Here is a 25,578-nt window from a genome sequence, read left to right as displayed (position 1 = left end):
CCCTGGAAATGCTGACTGGGATTGAATATTGCTACAGATTTTGCGGGGTGGATGTGAAAACGCAAATGCAATCAACTCTTTGCATTTTCACTTTAATTATGACACAGAATGAGCGGTTTTAAGTATAAAATGAAAAAGCATTTTGAAGAATTGCTTTTTCATTTTATTTTTGAGTCATTTGATGCAGTTACATTGTGAAAATGAAAAAGCATTTCTGTTAATCCATTTTAATTGTCAAATTAGACATTTCTAAATGAATTTTGCTACACATTTACCAGAGAACTTTTTGAAAATTAAATGTCAAATACCATTTTTTTATCATTTTAATTAAGTGACAGAATAAGCAGTGTTGAGGAAGAAAATGAAAAAGCCTTTTGGTGGATTGCTTTTTCATTTTAATTTTGAGTCAAAAAATGCAGCTTCATTTAGAAAATGAAAAAGCATTTCTGGTTTTGACTTTTATTTTGAATTATGCAACAGAAATGCTTCCATAACAATCTGTCTGTTTGAACCTAAATCCTGGTTCTCCTCCGATTCCTTCCACCTTAAAAGCAAAAAGACTGAGATTCTCCTCATCTGCACCAAATCTATCCTCTCCAAAGTCAACTGCTTTAAACTCTCCATCAACAACTCATCTGTCACTTCCACTTCCCATGTAAAGAGTCTGGACGTCATCCTGGACAGCTCCCTCTCTTTCCACGCCCACATCCATAACATCACCTGGAAACAGTAATCGTCTCCGCCCCTTCCTTACCCATTAGACTGCCTCCATCCTGGTCCACAGCCTCATCACCGGTCGTCTCATATCCTTCCTCTTTGGCCTCCCTCACAAGCTTCTCCATAAACTTCAACTGGTTCAATATCCAGCAGCCTCAGATTATACACCCCCCCCCCCCCCCCATATATACTTTCAAAGCCATCCGCAACCTCTCCCCTTTGTACCTCTCCAGTTTTGTCCACGTTGCAACACCCTCCCACGACCTAAGATCAGCGTCCTCTCCTCACCTGACTGTTCCCTCTGCCCGTCTCAGCACCATGGGGTCCAGAGCTGTCAGCTACTCTGGAACTCACTTCCACCTGACATTAGGATACAGACGACCTTAACAACAAAAATCTAAACCCAATTGTCCAAACAATGACACACATAGTTGCGTCACCATCACTTTCCTTTCTTAATCTGTTTATTGCTTTTAATTCTGTTTTCTTGTCTTTTGCAGTGTCCTTGAGTACTCTGACAGGTGCTTTTTAATATTATCATTACATAACTTTCTTAAGTATTAATATTATAAATGGTTCAGCAATAGAATAGACAGCTCAGCAACATGGTACCAGGCCAAAAAAGAAATAAAAAAGGAAGTAGGTTTTTCTATCTGTCTCCTCTTCTTTACCTTTTTCCGTTGCAGTTGTTTCATCTTTAGCCATAGTAAATAAATCTTCAGATAATTTTCTCTTGAGCCCTGTTTTCTATTTAGGAGAGGAGAGGGCAGCGTTATATAAGCAGGGTTCCAGTAGAATCAAATGTACAGCAGCCTAATGCACCTCCACTGATGTCCTGCAGAGAGCTGCAGATGATCCTTCATGGCCGTTTACAGATGAATGAAATATCCTGGTGGATATTTTCCAAAACCTTACACAAATATCCATAATAAATATGGAGTCAGTCCTTCCACGCGCTACTGTGACATCAGAAACCCTGCTTTGCAGGTGACAGCCTCCGTGTCTTTGTGGCGCACGCGCACAGGGCCCCTCCCCGCTGAAGCCAAGTGCACAGTCAGTGCAGCAACATTTTTTATGATCCTTGCATGTTCACGAAGACACGCACGCACACGTCAGAGCTCAATGCATCAATTAAACTCTGCTGATCGGACTGAGGAGCGTTCACGCGCTCTGTCCAAAACAATCACAGCAGCATCATTGGTTTGTGTGCAGCGCGCGCCGCATGATTTACTACTAGGTTGATGCGCGCGCCTCTGCCATTTTTCCTACCTGATTTACTCTGCTTTTTCACCAGCTCCTCCGCACGCACGCACGCAGACGCACGTGCGCTAAAGCTTCGTTCCGTCGGGTCGGACCCAGTGACGTCCCTCCAGGCTGTGATACACGAGGGCTACTGTAATCCGGGTGATGTCACTCCCAATCAGCTGATCCGTGGACTATAATCCTCGGTTCCGGTTCCGGTTTGGAGAGCTCAAAGGTGATCATCATCTCATCCTTCCATCGGATGACGTCATAACCGAACCACGGAGGAGTTCCGTTTCAGAATGTGCTATAAACAGAAACGTATCAATATATTTATGGTTTTTACTGAACCCAAACACTGTTTGATTTTTTTTTATATTGGATGTTTTCGGTTCTGGTTCTTTAAACAGCCAACACCTGTTTTTTGTTGGTTGATTGGAGACATTTCAACCTACTTTTTAATGTTCACTGACAGTTTAGTGGGTTTTGTTGTTGTTGTTGCTCTTAAAGTGACATAGAACACAATGTTGGCAACAGTAAAGAAAAGCTAAATGAGCCCTTTGTCATGGTTCTATATTTCACAATTTGCTTAGTCTAATAGAGAACATATCCACACATACTGCCAGGTAAAATTTTAGGCTACATCTACCAAACTTCAAGAGGCTTTTATTCTTTACTTTTCTGGTTTCACATTTTTTTGCGCTTAAATCTTGACTCAACTTGGCCAAAACAAACTATACTGTTGGAAATTGTGAATTGAACTAAATCTGAATGTAAAACACTCAGAAGTACTTTTGTCACTTTAGATTTTTATTTTCTCCTCCTGCAGGTGTAATAACAGCATACCTCTTGAATTGTTACGGCAGTCATGGAATGCATTTCAATAGGCAGCTATAGTGTGAGGTGTAAGGCAATTTCAAACAGCCGCCCTTGGATTTTTATTCCAAAAAACTCAGACATGCTGGACATCCGTCCATCACCTGCCTAGTCCTGTACCAGGATGCTGGAGTCTGTCCCAGCCACTCGTGGGACAGTTCATCAGTCTATTGCAGAGCCACTCTCACCAGAATGCGTTGGGTCTCTGGGTCAGTGTCACAGCTATGTTAGTAAGGCTTATTTATCCTTGTCTGCTCCATTTGAGGTAGCATGTTAACTAAATGTCCAAAAGTTTACTGGAGTCCTTCATGCTACAGGACACAAGACCTATGGTGACTATAAAACATTGTTCCAGTAAATTAAATTGCCCCCTGAAAATATAGTTGTTGTTTTTTTTGTTTGTTAATTTTTGCCTTGTTTCTCCAACAATGAGGAACGTGTCTCTCTAATCTGTCTGTTTGAGTCCAGAAATGAGCAGTAAGGTGGCTGCCTGTCCAGTTTCTGTTCTGTGTCCAATGTAATGAATATAGAGAAGACAAAAAAACATGTCTGTCCCTAAAGAGAAGGTCTAGCTCTAAAAAAAAATGTTTCCATATTTTAGGATCAACATTTGTGAGTAAAGACTGTTTCCTGATTTGCTGTTTGTTTTCAGATAGAATGCATCAGCTGGTAAAAGATTATACAACACTTGGCATCAGTGTTTTGTCCAGATATGCTTTTTTGTCCAGATAGTTTTACTCCTAAACAGCTTAAACAAAGTTTCCACACTTTTATTTAGCAAATCCTGGGTTTGATTAGTTTATTTCAGCGTTGGTATATGTACAAACTTATAACAAAGTGGATGCTGGTTGTGGTTTAGATTTGAGTTGTGCTCATAGTTTAACTGCACAGACAGCCATAATGGCTGTTGTTAAACCATCTAAAGGCTCAGGAAAGGACCTACTATTGTTACTACACATCTTTGTGAGAGACACAGTGAAGCTTCTTTAAAGGAATACCAAAAAAATCACCTCCATTAAGATTTTTATTTAATCAGCATTCAGGAAACAACAGTTTCCTGACAACAATTCTCTACGGTCATGGTGACTGCGCGCTACAGTCAAACAACCTGAAGATATGGGTGGAGGACTGTAATGTGACCCATCTGTGTTATCATGCTGCAGCAATGCACACCAACTTTTAGGACACACTACGACACGTGCTTTTATTCATGTGGACATTCAATTGAGGCAAAAGTAAAAACACTTTGAAAGCCTGAGGTTGAGCATTGCCTATTTCCTGTTCTGTAGCTGAGAAATGATGTTTTCCAGAGGACCTATACTTCGCGGTGGTACCTTTTTAGACGATGACCGTTCAAGGAGCAACAGTCTGAGCTGTTAACAGAGCTGTCACTGTCACACAGGCTCGGTCTTGATCTTCGTGACCCTTTTGGGACACCGTTCTCATGACTGACAGATGTCACCATCAGCAGACGAGAACACGGAAAACCTGTGAGAGACTTGAAGGGATTCTAGGAAAACCATCAGCTCAGGTATTGTTGATGTTTGCAGAACATCCCAGCCTTTATTCACATAATGGAAAGTTTTTGTTAGAGCTGGCCTCACACTAAAATGGCCCAGCTCTGGTTCCTACTTTCTATTAACAGTATCAGTAACATGACAAAGAGTGCGATGATTATTGCTGACTATCAAGCGATTTTTGAACAGTTGTGCTGCTGGACACAGCGATGTTTCTCACTTGGTCTCAGCTTCTTTCTACATAAAAATAACATTTAGATTAATTTTTCTGTACAGTTTTTTTACGGTATTTTTTTATTTGTGCTTTTTAGGAGTGGAGCACTTGGCAAAGGCTGCGGAAAGGACTAAGAAGTTACTGCTGGATCACGTCCACACTCAAGATCTATCATCTAAGTCCAATTGTTGTTTGCAACTCCACAGTATCATAAACAGTGATGTTGGGACCTCCCTATGACAACAGTGCTCATTCTAATCCCATGACTCAATGAGTTTCACTGCCTTTTACCAAGCATGATGTGCAGGAATGATGGGACAACACCATGACCACTATTTGAGCTGAGGTCTGAGCAGATCAGAACAAAGCAGGTAGAACAATAAAACAACGCAGGAATTCTACAAACCTTAGGATGTGAAAACAAAACATCTACACAAGAACAATCAAAAAGAAGGAAAAGACCAAAAAAAAAGAAAATAGTTGTTTTTTTACAAGTATTCTTCCACCTTCTCATAAATGAATTTATGAAAAGGCACAGGGTTTCAAACTTCCACAACTCTGCAGAAGTCTCTTGATCTTGTCTGGAAAGTGACCCATGCTATCAGCCTGTGATTGGTCCATTATGAACTGACTGATACTGACTGACACTTAGCTGATCAGCATTAAAACAAACAAAGATGCTGCTGGTTGCAGAAAAATGGAGAATCACTGTATCATAAGAATGCCAGTAGGGGGCACTATTACCCTTTGTTAAGCAAACGTGTTCTTGTGCTCCCTGTCAAAGCTCCCTCCTGCTAAGGGGAACCTTCTCCCTCACTGTGAGTTAAGGGTGTTTCATTGTGTTTAATAAAGTCACTCACAGCTTCCACGTGCTGCTGTAAGTGCAATACTGACTCTAGTTTGCTCAGTGGTACTCAGTCAGGCCCAGTTTCAGATGCAACAGAGCAATCCCTTAAGAAATAGTCTCACAGAGACCAGAAAAAAAATTCTTACAGCACTTCTTCATGTTTGATCTTCTTGCCCGGAAGAACACACCAACGCGTACGGCATTCTTCTCCATGCCAACATCGAGTCCCTCTGTCCGTCCATCCATTCAATCTGTCCATACATCTACTTGTTCATTGATCCATTCATCCACCCATCCAACTATCCACCCACCCATACTTTTACCTGTTCATCCATCCATCCATCCATCCATCCATCCATCCATCCATCCATCCATCCATCCATCCATCTGCCTACACAGATGGGTTACCAGTAAGAGTGAAACCACATGCCTGAGGACAGTAGGTTACAGCTGGTGAAACCCACAAAGAAGGAATCCAAACATGACTACAACATTTGTGGTGGGCCACAGTTCTCCCCCCAACAGCATGGAGCCCCCCCTGTTGAACGGGTGTCCTCTTATTTAGGATCTGAATGGTGTGCAATATGTTGTGCATATAAACAAAGGTCAATCTTTGTTTTCTGTATCTTTGACTGGAAATCCTGCAGTCACTGCGGGTAAATGTGATAGAAAAAAATAGCAATAAAAGCAAAAAGTAAACAAGTATCTAAAGAGCCATAAGACAAAACAAATACCAACCCCTTGTTGTGTTTCTTTTTTTTTTCATAATATAATCATGTTTTGACTGAGTGACAGCAGTGTTAATGAGGTCCATAATTTGTTTGTAATTTTAAAAACCTGAAGAAAAGTTTTTTTTTAATTTGCTTTGATTAATATAAAAAATAAGTATTTTTGTGCTGTCTCTTTCTTTGGTGTTCATTTTGATCAATTGGCTTTGAAGCAGGCATGATTGACACCTGATCCTGAGGATGTTCACAAATCAGACCACTAAGCCCAGGCCTTGTTTTCCTTCAGCCTGAGTGTCACAGCATGGGAAGACCACACGCTTGTGCTGGTTTTAGTAGAACCAGAAGGCGTAGACTTGAGCTTCTGGATGGCACGCGTCAGCGGCGTAATCTTTCAGCAGCACACTTCCCCTCTGGAATGAGACGAGTGTTTTTCTCTCCAGGAAAACAGCTGTGCCATTACAGTTCAGGTGATGGTGTCTGAGCACGTCTCTGTCATTCAGTCTTTCCTTCTGAGCTCACATGCTAGTTTCACAAGCTGGTGACAGGCTTCCATCAACAGCAATATGATTTTCTCCTTTGTCCCCAGTCTGTGCTTCTTCTTCCTGTTCAGCTCCATCATTTGCTCTTTCCATTGTTACCATTTCCTGAGAGCAGTTGACTGCGGCGCTTTTACATGCCAGTGGGCTGAAACCACTGCTGGAGACAACAGCAGACTTCTCCATGTGATTTTTCCCTTGATGACTTAAACCCATGAGCTGTCCTTCACCTTCTAAGCTCCTGGCCACTGAGCCCTCCCCTCCCCCCTGAGGGCTGCCTGGACTGACAGGTTGCGGGGCCAGAGACGAGGGTTGAGGATTTGCGTCGTGTGTCACAGAGCTGGGAGAGGCAGAGATTCTGGAAATCATGTCATCAGAAAGCAGTTCGTCAAACGTTGCTGAACCGACGGGGGCTGAGGTGGCCACAGGAGTCATCACTGCCATAAGAATGTCATCATGGGATTCAATGAAATCCACCTTGAGGACTTTCCTTTTGTGAGGGCCGCTGTGGTCCTGCGCAGAGCTGCAGACGCTGTCGGCTGCCACAGAACAGCTGTCTGAGCCCTGTAAGGTCAAAGGTCCTTCTTTGGGATTGGACAAAAACTCATACAAGCCCTCTTTGATGATGGCTCCTGGCCGGATGATGTCTGAACACAGATTGGCTTCAGTGGCGCTGATCTTACTTAGATCCAAAGGAGGGGGGATGCGCTGCTGCCTGGGAGCAGTCTGACCTCCTTCAACCCTTGGGAGAAGAGAGCTCCTTTCTCCCCTCTCCAAAGACAGCTCGTCAGCCATGTTGGAGCCTTTTCCAGCAGAACCCTGTTTAGGTGTTTGGAAGGAGGTCAAAACCTGAATGCCCATCTGCTCCTGCATCATTTTTTCTCGCTCTCCTGTGATGTTAGTTGTTCTTCTCGAACCGTCCTCTGCCTCCCTAATGCTGAAGGGTTGTGCAGTGGCTCTGTTAGGGGACAGTTTTCCTCGCCCAGGGGAGGGCTGCTGGAAGACTTCTTGGTAGTGTTGGGACTTTCCAGGGCTGCACGTCTCTGTGTTGGAGTAATGCTTGTGGTAGCTCCAACGACTCGGGGACAGGTGGTTGTCAACTGGACATTTACTGTCCTCTCGTTTTTCCACTAAGATGTCAGTGAGTTCCATACTACGAGCAAACGCATCTTTTAGGTTGATGGAAACAATGCTTCCACTTCGCTTGGCTCTTTCTAGAGCTTCTCTCCTCTTGATGGCCTTCTCTTGCCTCTTTTGCTCTCGATAGAACTCAGAGAAGTTGTTGACGATGATGGGGATGGGGAGAGCAATGACCAGCACTCCAGCTATACAGCAGAGTCCCCCTACGATCTTGCCCAACAGGGTTTGTGGATAAATGTCTCCATACCCAACAGTTGTCATTGTAATGGTGGCCCACCAGAAGGACGCAGGGATGCTGGTAAACTTGGTGGAATCTTCGTCTTTCTCAGCAAAGAACACCAAACTGGAGAAGATCATAATGCCCATTGCTAAAAAGAGGATGAGCAGACCCAGCTCATTGTAGCTTCTTCGCAAAGTAAAACCCAGAGACTGCAGGCCTGTAGAGTGCCTCGCAAGTTTTAGGATTCTAAGGATCCTCATAATCCGGAAGATCTGGACCACACGGCGCACGTTCTGAAACTGCATCACACTCTTGTTGGATTCCGTTAGGCAGAGGGTCACATAGTAAGGCAGAATAGCCAGTAAATCGATGATGTTCAGCGGAGCTTTGATGAAATCCCACTTGTCGGGAGCTGAGAGCAGGCGGAGCAAGTACTCCATGGTAAACCAGGCAATGCAAATGGCCTCCACGTGTGCCAGACTGGGGTTGTCGCTGAACTGACCAAACTCATCCACGACCTGAAGCTCAGGGAGAGTGTTGAGGGATAAAGAGATGGTGGAAATGATGATGAAGAGAATGGAGATCCCAGCCAGAATCTGTAAGACAAAGAAGAAACTTTCTTTAGGACTGTGGCAGAAAAACCGTTCACCGTCTTGGATCCAAAGCGATATTGATAGTCAAAGATGTTTGTGTCTTCTTCTCTTCTTTGTCAGCTTTGAGCTGTTAGTTTGCACATTTCATGGAGTAAATTGAACAGACAACAAGTGAAGTTTTTCGTTGCTTTATCATTCACTCTATATTGCATTCAGTTTGAAATAAAATCAACTGAACCCTGGAATATTTAAGAACTGCATTTCCTGAAATAATATTTTATCTGTAATTCATCACTTTAAAGTTTGACTGCACCAACAAGAACATGAGTTTGAAGCACAACCGTCCACTCAGGATGGGATGTTTTAGGAAAACAACTTTCTTTTTGACAGTTGTTTGCCTTTGATCTTTGCTCTAAGTGGTTGTAACCTCAGATTTCCCCTAAAAGCAGCATATATTACTGGAAAATAATAATGAACCAATAAGGAAGAGAACAACTATTTCCTGAAAATGTACTCAAAGGTCCTCAGTAGATCCAGTCTGAACTTTGAGTGTTTGTAGCGACTGGATGCAAAAATGTGTAGTTTTAAGGCCCGTACACACCGGGACGAATATTCGCCAGGCGTTATTCGCCAGCGTTTTTCGCCACGTTTTTTGTGTTCACACCCAGGAGACTTTCGCTGGCGATGAGCCGAGCGAACATGCAATTTCCTTCCCTGACATTAGATGGCGCTTAATGTAAACAGAAATACTCCTGTACACAAGGTGGCGCTGCGCAACTTTACGCATCTTAAAGTCGCATTTCACTCAGAAGAAGAGAGCAAGTATTTACACGCTTGTCAGAATCATACAAAGAAAACATGAATATTTCAAACACCAGTAGCTCCAACTGGTGCTTGGTTCGGGGATATTTTAGAATGTCCGTCATTATTTCATCGCGGCTGTGTAGATGCAACTCGGCGTCTATCTTCTTCGCTGGTATGTGTGCTCAGCAAGGCAGTTTTGTGTTTGAGCGCCCCCAAGTGGTGTTTTACTGTAACTTCAGAGGCTCCAGACACGTGTGCAAAAGCGCCATTCTCATTGGTCGAATAGATTTTGACGCGATGCGTCAAACCAAAAAAACGAACCCGAGGCGTTTTTTAAAAAGTGACGCTTTGACGCGTTGCGTTTTTTCGTGTCGGTGTGCACACTCACATTGGTGCCCTTTGTTTAGTAACGAGGCGTTAAACGTCTGCGAAAATCGCGCGCGAAATTTGTCCCGGTGTGTACGGGCCTTTAGGTTAAAGAAGACACATCAGGCTCATCTTTGTTAATCCTCCAACATGATCAAATCAGAACTTTCCTAGTGAAGTTTAAAATGTCCCAACCAGAATGAGGTCTGTCCTTCAGAATGAAACACACATTCCCATCCTTATGGAGAGCTTAGATATCTTCAGTTACATGAGGGTTCGGGGATTCACACGTCCAGTTTTCTTCAGGTCCCACCGCAGCATTCAGGTAAAGATTCACACCTCTCTGAACTCTGGATTTCAGGGAGGAACAAACGTTGATTTGGCTATTTTCCACTATAATTTTACAGGATTTGTCTCACGGCCTGACATTTGAATAATCTGATTACAGAGTGGTGTGGCTGCAGATCAGTCCACATGATCAACCCACCACCACCGTGCCCAACAGTAGGCTTTAGTTGTTTGTGCAGATGTGCTGCTGTTGACCTTCCCAGTCTGGTCTCATCTTCCTAGAGGACGTCGCTCAAATATCTGCTGCTTTCCTCTGTGCAGCTCTAAGACAGAAGCTTTGACGCTTTGACGGGTGACAGAAAACTGACACTCCTTAGCTAAAAAAAAAACTAGGATGTTCTCTGTAATATTTCAATATTGTCCAGTTTCAGAATGAAAACTATGGTAACATATTTGTGTTTGCCGCTTCCGTTGTAAAAAAAAGTAAAAAATAAACCCTCTAAAAATATTTAAAAAATAAAATGAATCATAAACTAAAGATGTGTGAACAAAAACACATTTTGCTGACATCTTTTTGGAGAAATTGGGTACGATCCCGAATTCTAAGGGTCTGAGTGATCAAGTTCAACAAACCAACTTTGCATTTTCTATCTGTTCTTTGAGTGTTTCACGTCTGCCGTGTTCAACTTGGAAAGATTCAAAAAGAATTGCTTAAATTGCCACTTGGAACATTAACTCTCTTTGTTCTTTGTCTCTTGGTCAAACAGTTGGGCGTTTTGAAATGGTAGCTTACAGGAACGTTTTTGGAACCTGGTTGAATGTTGGAAAAAAATGTCTCTTTGTGTTTCATTGTTGGATTTTATGGTACGGATGACGGATGAACGAGCAGGGCCCAGACTTTTTTTTATCCTTCATTTAAAAATAGAAAGAGATGTGATGTTGAAATGGGGCCGAAAGTTGTGAAACATTGAAACTGTGGCAGGAGAAGCATGAGGGCCTGAAGTCTTCCTCTGCAGCTTCTGCTAGGACATTCCAGGATAACTGTAATAGGATTGTGCTGCTAACTATAGAAAGGATAGAGAGAGGTCAGAAGTGGTTACTCATTCTTTCCTTTCAGAACAGAATAAATCAATAGCTGGAAACCCCAAGAAAGAAGATGAAATACATGAATGTTATTGTGTTGTTGTAGATAGAAGAAGGCCACCCCGGGGTTCACGACCTCTTCACAGAGACCCGACTCAGTTTCACAGAGGGCAGAGTGAATCGGCATAAAGCCGCTAATGATCTCTGTCTCACTCTGACATTCAGCAACATTTTCATTGCAACGTGGAACAACTTGATTCCACAGAGTTCAGGTTCAGGAAGATGAACTGAGAAACGTATCTTTTATTTAGTTTGTGTTTAAAAAATACAAAGTGTTGTGGAAATCCTTCATCTGACAACAAGGAGCCACAGGAAGGCCTGCAATAAGTTACCATCACCATTGATATTTACTCAATAGTTTGATGTTAAATATTTGTTAACAATTTTTTGACAGCTTGTTATAAAATCTATGCACTAATAGTGAAGGGTACAAAGGTTGGGGCAAAACTAAAGACTGTGTCCCACAGCCTCTTCATACATTTAGTATGAAATTTTGGTCTTTTGTGATGCATGATGCGTGATCTACGTCGTTCATACGTGTTTCTTGCGTTCGTCATTCGTCGACGTGCGCAGATGTCCATAGAGTGTTTCTGCCGACGGGTCTTTACGTGAATTCGGTTTTGAGCTGTTCAGAATTTATGGTCAGTTGAGAATTACGAAGTTTGCGCATATTTTATGTATTTCATGCACCATTATACCATGGTCCAGGTAAATACTCGATTCTGATTGGCTGCTGGGTTTGCATTATAAATTGATAATCCACAGTGAAAATTGCAATATATATATAAAAAAGTAGTTCCGGTCAGCTAGCTTAAATGTTCTGTATCTCTGCGGTGGCTTCTTTAAAACAACCTTCATCTTCATCATCTGGACACAAACAAGCGGTTAGAGATTAACGTTCTCTCTGAACTGATGCTTTATTTACCCATCGTGACCATCAGCATAGATATTGCTGTCCTTTGCCGCTGCAGATGAGATCGGTGCTGACAACATGACAACGCACCGCACCACGTAACACATAGTCCGCTTTTTTGCGAAGAAAGCCATCTAAACTGGAATAATAACAGGAATGAAGTACCAAAAACTGGTTGAATATTTATTTCTTTTGAAAGTGACCGTGGCATAAGTGAGTTAAAGGCCTTTGAAGTGAGTGTGCATTTTCAGAATTAACGCACTTTGTGCCGGAAGGTTCAGGCTTCTGTTAATTTCTGTTGATGCATAATTCGTCGGCCATTTTCCTTTATTTATAATGTAAATCTCACACAATGCGCGTGATTTTTATGCATTGTGTCTTTCATTTTCCTTTATCTGACAGACTTTTTACCCATGTACCACCGATGTATAACTTTTATATCATGTATACGGTGCACATCTCATGTTCAAATTACACAATTGATGCACGAATCAGTCAGGAATTGCATATAAACAGCTCAATAATCATTCATGTTAATGTTCTATGTCGATTTACGTGTTCTTTGCATTGTTTGTTTGTACTTCTTCCTTGGTTTAACATGCTTCAATTGTGATTCATCTGTGAAAATTTCATGCAAAGACCACAACTTTTCTCATTTTTTCCACGTATATTCAAGTATGACTAATCTTTGCCCGTGTAATATGTGCAGAGTGGCTGTGTGACACGGCCTTAAAGTTCGATTTAACTTCTTTTGTTCCCATTTTTCTGCTGTGTAACTTGGTCAGCTTCATAACACTGTTGTCAAGGAACTGGTGGTGCAGGACCCAAAATGTAGCCGATTTATCATGGGGGAAAGGTTTATTAAACATAAATAAGTTCATGAATGGAGTAGTATTTTTAAAGTTCTAGTAATCATAGAAAGATTACTTTCCAGCTTTGTCATTTGTTAATCATTAAGTTTGAGGCTCCTTAAAGGCCTTGTGGTGTCTTCCTCCCACCGTCCAAAAACATGCTTCAGAGGTTCATTGGTTTCTCTAAATTGTGTGTGTGACAGACTGGCGACCCGTCCAGGATGTCCCTTGGCTTCACCCACAAGTGACCCCGAAAGGGAAAAAACGGTTCAGAAGATGAATGAATGAAATTATTACTGAATTAAGATTGGAGACTTTTTTTTGTTGCTTTAAAGCATATTTCTTCTTTGTCTGCTTCAGTCAATTTTTCCAGTGTGTTGACACAGTTTACTGTTTGGAATAGAATATTTGTTTTCATGGCGTATTTTCCGGCCTTTTTCCAGGAAGTTGTTAGAAATCCTTTAAGATTGGAAGTACAACAACAAATTTAGTCAGGGGTAAAACATTTGTTTAGGAAATCAGTGCAGACCTAATATCCATATAAACCTTCTAAGAATAAACAAAAAAAATCTAAACCCCAGGATGGATAGTAGGGTCGGAACGATTCACTTTCTGTCACGGATTTCTTTTGGTTCGATGTGTCATTTGTGTTTTACAACAAAAACAAAAACCTCACTAAAATTCTTTTTTTAAATTTACCTATAAGAAACTATCAATGAAGGAACACCTTTCAGTTGGCTCATGCTAAGCCTTGTGTAATGTAATAAAATAATAAACACACAATTTTAAATTCCACACAACAATTGTTTGACATTTTCCGTGTAAACATACTGGTACGCAGCAGGAATGCAACAAATCACTTGGGTTTTATGGTGTTTTTGGCTTGATTTGATGTTGCATCCCTAAAGTGCAAACTGTTAGATCTGATTTGAATGCAAGTTGTTGTTGTTTATAACCTTTGTGCTACCTTAGATGACCCCACCCTTGCATTGACGAGTTCTCCCTACCATGACAAAGGTGGATAAAGGTGGAAAGATTTCATGTAATCCATGGACACCAGTGAAGATCACAAATCATTGAAGAAAAAAGGTTCAACGCACTGTCTAGTGGGTCTAGATGACCCAACTCCCAATGTTAAAGTGCCTAGGATAGCACAAGGGTTAACTTCACTTAAAATCCAATAGATGGGTTCTTCCTGCTGCATCAGTAAAACTAAAGTGGTTGGATGAAAGCAGATCAAAATATGATCTAAATATTTATTAGTTGGTCTGAGGCTTCAGTATCTGCTTCGTGTGCTCCGGTCATGACAGAAACACTGCGGTGATCGTGCTTTTCCATCGCCGGCCCTCAGTTATGGAACAACATTCCAGCAGAATTGCGGATGATATTAGACCTTAGCAGTTTGAAATGCCAACTAAAAACTCTCATTTTTGGAATTGTGTTTTGTTGCGTTCTTATTTGTCTTTTATGTATATTATTGCCCCCCCAACACCCTGACCAGGGGAATCCATTCAGCTGCTTCCTCCAGACCCCTAAACATCCTATTCTTTCTTTTTGTGAGCTTAAGCTCAACAGTTTAGGTTTGTCTCGCTCACAGATGTCATGGCAGAAACTCCAGCTTTAGGCTCAGCCCTCCAACAGAATAAAACACATCCAGAGGGATTTTAGCCACATCTGAACCCGTTCCTGTGCTCATGTGCGACGCGTGCTCCCAGAGTCACGTCTGCTCTGCTGCTCCGCTGCCCTCTCTGAACTCTACTGGCTTCCTAGCGAATCCTGTAAGGCGTCAAACTGAGCCTAAACCAGGTCCCAGCATGGAACCAGGAGCCCCCACAGAGGCCAGCAGTGTGAAAGATAGATGGAGCCAAGGAGGAGAGAGAACCGTGTGTTCTTCTTCAGCATCTTAATGGCTTAATGGATGCCAAACGCTGTGACCTTGGCGCTCAGGACAGATTTTAAGAAGTACCAGGAACACTCAAGCTGCTTTGGAAGCAGCTCAGTGGAGAAAGAATTAATCGAAGCCTGACATTTGAGATTCATCGGATCAGTATTGCTCGTCTTCATCACAGCGGTCTACATTAGTGATGCAGGCCTTCATCAAGCCACAGCTCATCTTTATCTTTAGATCCTTTTAGGCAAACTCTTTTCATACCACAGCATCTCTCATATTCAATCTGTCACTCTCCTCCATGTGACCTGCCTCTTCAGTTCAAGAAAAGTGACAGGTCAAACTCCAGCCTCACTTTTCCCGGCTTCAGACTTCGCTTCGGTGGATTTTTACCCCTTTTTGCTGAGGTCATGTATCTCATCTCTTGAGAGGAAAGAAGGAAGTCAAAAAAAACTAAAGACATCCAAGTAGCGGTTAAAGGGAGCGGAGAAAGCTGAACCTGGATCAATATGAGGAGGGAATGTATTTCTGGAAGCTGCTTTTTCTGCAGACGCTCCTGCCTGTGTATGTCTATGAATATGAGCTTTAGTTTCAAACACACGCACACACGGTCATCTGCTGACCAATCCAGCGCGCTCACTTTGACCCCCCTCAGCTCTGAAGGGGCTCGTGTCAGAATTTTTGTTTGATAAATAAATAATTTTTTGTGTTTTAAAATGTAATAATTATAGTCAAAATAATAGTAATAATAACACTTTGTGGTGAAAGTAACATTTTACAAAACACACAAAGTGTCAAACGACTTCAAAAAGGTAAATAAAAAAACAGAAAATCAAAGCAGGATCAGGAGGAGAAATGGAACTAAGGTGCAAAGATTTGTGCTTTTTTGTTGATTTTTTTACTAAACTAATTTTTATGTCATGTTTGCATTTTGTTTATTACTTCATGTTTACTAAGGGTGGGCAGATCAATTTGAGTATCAATACGAAGGTGAAGTATTGATACTAGCGTGATGCGATCGACACTTTTGGGTGTTTATCTGTCGGCAGTGTTGCCAGATTGGTCGAAAAACAGCCCAATTTGAGCAAAAACCCTCCCTTTTGGAGCAGGAAACTGCCCCATCTGGCAACACTGTCTGTCTGTGTAAACAGCACAGCAACAGGTCAAAGGTGGAGAAAACATTTCACTCACTTACGTAGGTAAGTGACAACTAATATGATATACTTAACTGTATTACAGTATTGATTTGTTTAAGCTTTTACTAGAGGCTTTGTTATATTATTAATGCCTCTATTTTACAAATATGTTTGTGGTGTTGCTGTTTTTTATTTTTGTGACATTGTAGTAGCTTTTTGAAAATGCTGTACTAATTACTGTTTCCTTCTTATTCTTATTGTAGTATACCATTACTAATTTCAATGTTCTTTATTTGATGTATGTTCTGTTCAAATTGCTGAACGTCTCGGTCCAGTTTTTTATTAAACACTTTAAGAACCAAAAATTTTGTATTCCCAAAAACTTTTGAGAAACAAATATTTCAAGATAAAGTATCAGTGCCGGTAACAGTGCCGGTATTGGGGAAGTTAGAGGCTAAACTGCTGCACTCATCTTGATGAAACTGTTCTTGGTTTGTGCAGAAAGTAACGGTCATTGGGATGTGAGACGGGGAGCTTCAAGTTGAAACTTGGTTTGAGTCAGGAAGGAGCGCTTTCACAGACATTTCCTTCCTTCCATTAGACTCTACAACGTCTTGCTGGACACTTCTTTTGTATGTGTTATTTTTCATTATCTGCTGTTTTGGATCAGTTACGTCGTACGGATGAATTCATTTGACCACAACAGAAAGATTGAGTTAGAATTTCCAGTTGTTTAAATCTTAATGCGAATGAAGAACTACTGACAAACCCAACTGTCATGACACAAACACAACCCTCAGACGAACCATGATCACATGTTTTAACTGGGAGGGAGGCTGCCTCTCTCCAGGGCAGGGCATCTCTAGTATGGCAACTTTGTTGGATGTGGCACTAGAGCATTTTGTTGGTTCATAAACTGATAAAACACTGACAGCTTTTCTGATCTGAAAAGTGATGGGTCTTGTCTGTTTAGTGTCTGTTGTAAGAAAAGCTTTGAACCTTTGATTGAAAATCTTCCTCTCTTTTAAATCTAAAGACTTTCTTTTATGGGCTTTTTAAAATGACTGAGGAGGGGGGTGTCAAGACTGTCTGTCAGCTGGGCAATGAATATTAGGAGAAGAACCTCCTAAAAGTTAGAACTTTGTTCTAACTTCTGGAAATTTCTGGGTTTTTTGATAAAGACTCAACTTTCGATTCCACATAAATGAAGTTTCTAACAGTGCTGTCCTTCATCCTTGCAGTTTTTCTAAAACATTCTGTCAGAGAGACGCAGAGAAGGTAGTTTAATCATTTCTTCCTTCATGGTTTTAATGCTGCGATTTTATTTTTCTTCTCTGGTTTGGGGTGTGAGAACTCATGTCAACAACGATTCGATTCATATCATTTACAGTTGATTTTGGTTCATTTTGAACGATCTGATCCTCTGACCTAAAGTGGATCCAGATCATCTTCATCTAAACTTCCAGCAGTGAGATTCCTGAAGTTTTCCAGATTCTTGGATTTCTTCCAGATCATCAAGTGGAAATGAAATGTGTCCAAACAAACAAGTCAACTAGAATGAATGTCAAATTCATTCACATTTTAGTTTCCCTAAGTTCAGCCCACTGTTGTTTTTCCACATCCAGAGAATCCAAAGGGAAGATTCTAGACACTGGATGGTCACATGACTTTGCTGGTCGTTTTTACCATAGGGTCAAATAAACCTACTGTGTCTCAATGCAAATGTTATTTTACAAGATCGATTATAATCAATTTGTTTCATTTTGAAATGATTTTATGATGCTATAAGTTAATTTGACAGATCCATCTGGTTGACAATATAAATGGATTTAGTCCATTAATCGTTACAACTCTACCTCTAATTAATAAAAAATGCTGCAGCCAGAGTTCATGTTCCACTCATGTTAGCTTCTCTTTTTTGGCTCTATTTCAAAACAAAATAGATTACAAATACATATTTATGTATTAATGAGTCTTGGAATTCTGGGAATTTTACCAATTTTCCCCCAAAACTGAGTTGGAGTGAAATAAATGACTTTAGTTTTTCACTTTGGTTTGTGTCTTTTTCCCTCCCTCACTGACTCTCTGAGTCACAGTTAAATAAAAAATAGTAACATCTGTTGATGAATAATTGTAAGAACTGTAGTGTGCATTCAGGCTGCTTTAAACATGGACTTGTCTTGTGAAACTTGTTAAACAAAAACTTGCTTTTCATAAAAACTCATTTCTGATTGTAGAGTTTTGGTCACAAACTGTGTTTGTGCTGCAGTTGTCATGGTTGTTGGTCCTGTTCACATGTGTGTGTGGATCAGCTGGATTCAGACATGTGGGGGGTTCAGGATGAAATGCTGAATCAAATCAAACTATACCATTATAAAATCATTTTATAAAATGAAATAAATTGATTATTATCAATCCTAGATTCCATTTTGATTGAGGTACTGTAGGTTTATTTACTCTAAGGTAAAAACAACCAATCACAGCAGACAACACTCATGTGACGTCATGAACACGGATCAGTCCATCATTCCAGTCCAATGTGTGGAAAGACTTTAAATAAAGTCATGTGACCATCCAGTGTCTAGAATCTTCCCTTTGGATTCTTTGGATGTGGAAAAACAACAGTGGGGTGAACTTTAGGAAACTAACATGTGAATGGATTTGACATTCATTCTAGTTTACTTGTTTGTTTGGACACAGATTTCATTTCCACTTGATGATCTGGAAGAAATCCAAGAATCTGGAAAACTTCACTGTTCAGTAGCAGGAATTTCTGTCTGAGTCTGACTGTTGGAAGTTTGGATGAAGATGATCTGGATCCACTTTAGGTCAGAGGATCGGATCGATATATATTGAATCAATATCGAATATGAATCGTGTCAGCGACCACAAATTATGAAATTAATTATGTTCAAATGAATTGTTACACCCTTAATGCAGATAAATGCTTTGAGAATAAATCTTGACTGTAAATAAACGTTCAAAATAAATAATAAAAACAAACAGCTATTTTACCTTTCAGCTTTTAACTAGTATATAAAATTTTAGCTTTTTCCCTTTTGACACAAATTTGAAGCAATACAACACAAAACAATGCAACCACTAAATACAAAATAAAATGTGTAAAACAAAACCAAAAACACGCAAATCACGTGCTGCTGCTGTGCATGGAAAAGTAAAAAGGTTGAAAGAAAGGTTTTTTTTTTAAAGTATACTCTAAAGGCTCTTGTCTTTCACTCTAAACAGCTGCTCTATTGGCGACCGACACAAAGCTTTTGTTCAGGGAAGTGACAGAATTAGCGGATAATGTGAGGGGAGAGAAGGACGTAGATCACATTTTCCAGAAATAATAAGACACTAAAAACCACCAAGACGCTAAAATAAGGAGATAAAGTTCTGCCTGGTTCCCAACTTTAGCCTGCAGCTGCTTTTCTGCCACACAGCTGATCTTCCAGGCGATTCAGCCTACCTCTGCCAGATCTACGGACCAGACCAGCCTATTTTCCGCCCTGGTGTATTACATTATTCTAGATGCTTGGACAAAGACCCACTGCTTTCTTAGACTTATGTGTGTAATAACTTTGTCAAAGTGACATCCATAAATGTTTTCCAGAAAGGTAAAAGTTAGCAGACAAATGTGAGGGGCAAATGTCTGATCAGATGCTGAACAAAACATCCACCTCATCACAGTCAGGTCTTTATAGGTCCTAGTGTGCACATGTGAACATGCTCCATCATGTCCTCCTGGTTACCATGGAAAAACCGTGCAGACGCACCCCCCCCCCCCCCCCCCCCATAGGTTGTCTGGTGAACAGGACATGCCATTCTACCTGCCAACAGTTAGCTTCTCTGCAGTCCTTCTGAAAGCCCCTGAGGGGATTAAGATGTACTCCTAAGTCATTCTGTGTGGGGGGAGGGGTTGTCAGTCCAGGGAAGGTGACCATGAAAGCCGTTCTGCTGTCAAAACCGCTGCCCCCCCTCCCAAGTTCCTCAGCAGGTGAAGGGGGAGCAGATGAAGTTGTCGAATGTGACATTTTCAGACTGAATGAAAGGAACATTTCCACGTGCACAGAAGTGCACGAGTTTCTAATCAGCTCCTGTCACCAGGAAGTGCACGGTGCATGTCAGAGCGGCGGCCTAAGCCGCTTCCCTCCTGCTGACACCACAGTTCCACGGGGGGTCACATGGCTCCTGGAGGTATTTTTAGAGGCAACCACTGAAACAACGTCCATCTCTGCGCTGGCGTGAAGGTGTTGACTGTGGATGTTCACAAACGCAACATCCCACGGTGAGAAGTCATGTGACTGTGGAGCAGCCCCAACAGCTGAGCACATCTGTGCACAGCTGGGGATGCATGCTCAGGTGAATCGGGAGAAGACAAACAGAAAGTATGGCGGCGAGCTTCTTTAAGAATTACAAAACCACACATTTAATTCCAATAGAGCTCAGCTCCTGCAGAAACCGTCATCTTTTTCTTCATTTCTACTTTCTGTATCCACTTCTTGTAATGTGCGTGAATGTGAAAAAAGAAATAATAATTTGACTAATTTGACCTTAACTTTTCAACATTTTGTGCTTCGGATGTTCCAAGTGTATATTGATTGGCTCTGTGTAGGCAGATTGGGAATATGCCATGATGCTCTGTGCTTGCCCCTCACTCTGGCTTCTGAACCAAATGTTGTGGATGCCAGCAGGAGAACCCATCATGCTTCAGATAGTTTCCCTCCTTTTCTTCCACAGGAATCAGTCCTCCCTCTGCAGGTCACCCCCCAGGGAAGATGTGACCATCAGCAAAAATCTCAGAGGAGCTGCTGGTGTCACGAAACCTTGGAGAACGTCTCAAAGACCGAACCTCACAGAAATTGTTCTTCAAAGTAACAATACAAAACGTAAACCTTTGGGGCTTTAGTTACGTTTCTGTTCTCGAGTGCACAAAAGATCCAGCACTTCTATGAGGAGAAAAACCTGAGAAATTCATTGATTTATCTTAAAAATAGGAAATCTAAGAGGATCTAAGCTTGTACTTTAGTGAAGAAATTCAAACCCAATTAAGCCGCCCTGCATCTCCATGTAAACATGTGAACCTGGAGCTGCCCTTCATCTGGCCTGGGGGGCATTTCCATCCCCCTGCTGACAGGGACTGGCCAGTCTGAGGTGGACTGGTGTGGGGTGTGCAGCAGGGTTACCTTTGCAGCCACTGAGGAGCTGGGCTTCTCCAGCAGGTCCCACAGCTTCTGTCTCTTATCGGGACAGCAGCCCTGGTCCTCCACCTCCCCCTCCTTATCCCGCAGCGTCTCCGCCTCCCTCCTCAGCTCCTCGTTCATCTGCTCCTTCTTCTGGTGGTATCTGGCCTGGCAACAAGACTCCAAGTAGATCTCGTCGATTCCCCAGTAGTCGAGCTCCTGGCCGAAGGACAGAGCGCACATCTCCTCCATCATGTGCAGCTTCCCTGTCCTGTAGAAGTTCAGGATGGAGGAGAAGGCCATGGGGTGCCGGTCGAAAAAGTACTCGTTCTCGGGGAGACTGTAGTCGTCACAGATCTCCAGCAGCGACTCGTGAGTGTTGCAGTCCCGCAGCCGTCCCAGGCGAGTCCGGGGCAGTCGGTCCAGAGTCCTCCACAGCACTTCGTGAATGAGACCTCCCACATTCAGTCGGACCCGCCGGGACCGGGCCTTGGTGCGGATAATATCGATGGGCTCGGGGGGGAGCAGGGGGGCTGCAGTTGGCCTTGGGGCAGTTTTAGGGGTGCTGAAGGACGCTCTCTCCGTCATGATTGGTCTGCCTGCCTGACTGAGGGGAGGACCTCAAACCAAGGTGGTTCTGGTGAGGGACTGAAAAAGAGGTGGCGGTTCGGAGGGGGGGGGTTTCTTCAGGCCCACCACGCTGTTCAGGCTGACGCAGTCCCAGAGAAATCCACAGCTGGAAAACAGAGCAGAAACCAATCAATCGCAGCCTCCCAGATTCTGTCTGTTCCTTCCTCCTGGAAGGCCGACGATCAGGAGTTTGAACCCTTGACGGTCTCCGTGAGTGAGTTATGGCAGACCCAGGATGCTCCCACCATGTTATTGGGGGGGCTTTATTATATCTCAGCATATTTTAACACGGACGTTTGAGTTCTTCTCTGAGGACAGTTCTGTTTATTCGTTGGATGACTAGAACCTGGAAGTTTTCTGCCACTTCCAGGTGGTGACCGTAAGGAGCAGACTAGGTACAGGCCTGCTTTATTCTGAAAATCCAGCAGCCTCTATCTGCCTTCTAATGGCAGACTTCTTGTCTGATTGATCCTGTTTGTTGGGGTTTCAGCTGCAGAAGCAGAATAGATCTGGATCTATCTTTAGCGCATGGTTACGCCGGGCTGATTCTGTGACACTTCTGAAACGCGATGCCACTCAAATGCTAAAACCACGACCATTACGTCCCATCCACAGCTGATTACTCCACACGCCCACGCCATGCACGCTGTGTGATCAGGCTCTAATATGCGCTCTTAATGTGGCTAAACTTTGTCGTGGAGGTCAACGTTGGGTTAGTGTGAAGATGGAGGAGTTTAGCCTTCAGAGTGGGGGTTTGGGAAACACTTTTTTGGTTCCAGCCCACATCTTTCCATCTACAAACCCAGAACTCCTCCAGGAAACAGTAGCTACTCTGATCGGTTGAACGTGTCCGTGGTCGAGGTCAGGTACAGGTCAGCCTCTGTGCACAGAACGAGCACGGCTCACAGAACCCTGCATACATGCTTATTCTATCAGAAACATCCACTTTGCTTTTTACAGTTCGGTCCTAATGTGCTTTATTGCACATGTGCGTCACATGAACACACGTGTTTTGGAAATTCTGGTGCTTTAAAAATTAATTTGGAACTGTGAGATAATGTGGCGGTAAAAAGCATTGCCATGTCTATAATTCATAAGAACGTGTCATCAGTGCAATAAGTCTTCAGTCATAACAGAAATATCAGGAAGACCGTTTCTGAAAACGATGAAAATCCAAAAGATAAAAGAGCCACTTTGAGTTTTTATTACTTTAATAACTGAGCCAAATTTCCTGTTTGGTTTTGTAGATCCAAATGCTGCAAATGAATTTTGCATTCATACATATGACTTCGTTTGCCCCCACCCCAAAAAAAGCTCAAAGCTGTCCGTCTAAGAGGAGTCATTTCAGCCATTGTGTAGTAGCTTCTTTGTTTTAAACTATTTGAACTTCAGGTTTTGGTTCGTCTTCCTTTTGTTTTAAGTCGATGTGATTAGCCAGTAAGAGGAGCTAAGCTAAATGAATCTGTTTGGTCTCCAAAAAAATGTTTTACTTTATTCCAGATTTTTTTTTCTTTTTTGATCTTCTTGAATTTAAAGATCATGACATGATGTTAAAGAAAAAGGGACCTCTGTGTCATTGGTTGTAGTTTCCATACTGCCTTTTTCAGAGGTACGGACAGATCAGCACTTTACCAACAATAAACTGTTTCCTTAGAAGATATTAATGTCCAGTTGTTGCCTATTATTTAAGGTAAATGCTAATTTGTCGTCAAGCCCTCTATAATGATAAAAGTAACTGCAGTATAGTAATCTATCCCTTTTGATAGCTCTGACTGAGCAGCAAAGCTCAGCTGTAACGCAGCAGAACGAGCACAGACTTGGAACATGTGGAAATGTGGCCCTTCAGGTTTTGGCTGATGAATATTTTTGGTGAGTCCTCCACAGCAGCAGAGCGTCAGACTCCGTCAGATCTTTATCCGCTTGTGTAATGTTCTCTGGCTCAGGTCTGCGGGTTAATTTTAGACCGTCCATCTCCTCGTGGGACACCCTGAGGACGCTGGCCCCTGTCAGGAAGCTCTCAGTCTCAGCAGACTGACGTACAGCCAGATCCAGCAGAAAGTCGCAGAAACAAACACGCGCATCCATCTCGTCGAGGGTTTGGGTCTTACAATTCAGAGAAATGGCAGAAAACACCGACCTCTCATGAAGTCCATTTGAAGAAGGGATTGTCAGGAGATTAACCTAAGCAGGTGATTATGGCCTCAGAGCAGCAAAGCGAGCAGGACGCGGAGCTTCTTCCCAAACTTCCACTGCTCCTTTCTTTCCCGCCCCAAACGCTGGCCTGTTGAGCAGAACTTACCTCTGCAGAAGCGGCTCATACTTCTTACAACTCCAACTTTGGTGGAGCAGAACGTCCCACCATGGCAGCGCCTCAGTTCCCCCCGCGGCGGCGCGCCTCTGCGGCCGCGCGTGGCCCAGTCCCGCCGGTCACAACAACAAGCCGCTGTCCGCCGGACATCCTCCGCGTTCTGGCCCGAAAGTCGACAGTGGTGGTGCTGCGGGGTTTTCAGCCAGAAACGCGCACAGGAACATGGAGGAGAATGTGAAGCGACCGGCAGGAGAGCTCCGGAGGGAGGGGGGCAGGGAGGAGGAGGAGGAGGAGGAGGAGGAGGAGGAGGAGGAGGAGGAGGAGGAGGAAGGATGTGTGTGAGAGAGATTAATTGGCTTGAGGCTTTAGCACCAAGGACAGCTCCACATCAGAGCTCCTTTCAGCCGCATCGGTCTCTGGAAACAAAAAACGTCACTGATCTAACAGAACACCTGAGCTCCGCCGACAGGCTCCTCCCCTTTCGCCTCTGCACCTGAGGCCCCGTTTCAACATAACTAACGACAGGAAATGATTTCAGGAAACAAGAACAAATGAATCACTAGACTCTACACATGGGACCCACCAAGCACCAAGCAAGAGTTAAACACATTTTCAATTCAAATGTCTCCATTTTTATTTATTTATAAGATTTTAAAATAGGCAGATCAAACAACAACGGTGTGGGTAGAAGACATGTATGATTCCACCCCTTTTGACAACACCACGTTGTGCATTTTTAGTTTTATTTTTACTTAAAACATTCACATTACCTTCAATTGCTTATGTGTTTTCTTGTTCTTATTGATCATTTCTAGCCTTTGAAAGTTCCATCAGTGACATATTATAGGTTTTCTAGAATACATGTAAACTTTTGGTTTGTTTTAAATCTTCATCCAACCCGTTCCACAAACCCACATCTCAAATTTACGAGCACATTTTCTTTTTTGAATGCACTCCTTTTTGAAGTTCAGCTGATTTCTTCGATCGTAAGCCAGTCTCTGTCCTTGAACATTTGTTGTATGTTTACTGGAAGTAAGTTATTTTTCTGCCTTTAAACATAATGAGTGCTGTTTTGAGTGTAACTAGTTCCCTTAATTTCAATAAACCTGACTTTTAAAACAGCGCATTCATAAATGTCCAAAATATCCACACCATGAACTGTTCCAATAGCTTTTTTCTAAGACGTACAAAGACCGTAGATTTGTTTTTCCCCAAACGTCTATCAGTCTGGAATTTTAAACACTTTGGTGCATGAAAATGTTTATTCTCATTTTACTGGTGAGTAATATTTCATCAGATGGTCAAAATGTATTCTTCTTTTTTGAAGGTGATCAGAAAAATTAAACGAGAAATCATTTCAGAATTACCTTTCTTCACAGAACAAGCTAAACCTTTAAAGGCAAAAAGATGAACAAATCTTTGGGTCTGCATTCTGTTT

General features: G+C 42.3%; 2 protein-coding genes across 3 annotated transcripts in view; both read right to left on the bottom strand.

Moving 5' to 3' along the window:
- LOC101155382 (E3 ubiquitin-protein ligase RNF31) overlaps positions 1 to 2,223 on the bottom strand; it is a 29,171-nt gene extending 26,948 nt beyond the window's left edge. The window contains exons 1-2 of one of the 2 annotated variants that reach the window (XM_023964925.2): positions 1,540 to 1,679; positions 1,389 to 1,464 (exon numbers count right to left, since the gene is read on the bottom strand). The gene's annotated coding sequence lies outside the window, so the exon portion shown is untranslated. Of the gene's footprint in view, positions 1 to 1,388; positions 1,465 to 1,539; positions 1,680 to 1,986 lie in introns of those variants that run through there. The other variant, XM_020710743.3, reaches the window with a different exon arrangement.
- Positions 2,224 to 3,841: 1,618 nt separating this feature from the next.
- Positions 3,842 to 24,403, bottom strand: LOC101155143 (potassium voltage-gated channel subfamily B member 2-like). Its single transcript, XM_004078713.5, has 3 exons — positions 24,132 to 24,403; positions 21,206 to 21,938; positions 3,842 to 8,633 (listed from the first exon to the last, which is right to left on the bottom strand). Exons 2-3 carry the CDS (start codon positions 21,788 to 21,790, stop codon positions 6,657 to 6,659), a joined length of 2,562 nt encoding a protein of 853 aa, XP_004078761.1. The 5' UTR covers positions 21,791 to 21,938; positions 24,132 to 24,403; the 3' UTR covers positions 3,842 to 6,656.
- Between the last annotated feature and the right edge of the window lie 1,175 nt (positions 24,404 to 25,578).

Source organism: Oryzias latipes, chromosome 17 (assembly GCF_053564925.1).
Source record: "Oryzias latipes strain Hd-rR chromosome 17, Olatipes_Hd-rR_3.1".
In the NCBI taxonomy this organism is placed as follows: domain Eukaryota; kingdom Metazoa; phylum Chordata; class Actinopteri; order Beloniformes; family Adrianichthyidae; genus Oryzias; species Oryzias latipes.
The sequence above is the reverse complement of the archived record's forward strand: the minus strand, read 5'-3'. Positions and strand labels throughout refer to the sequence as shown.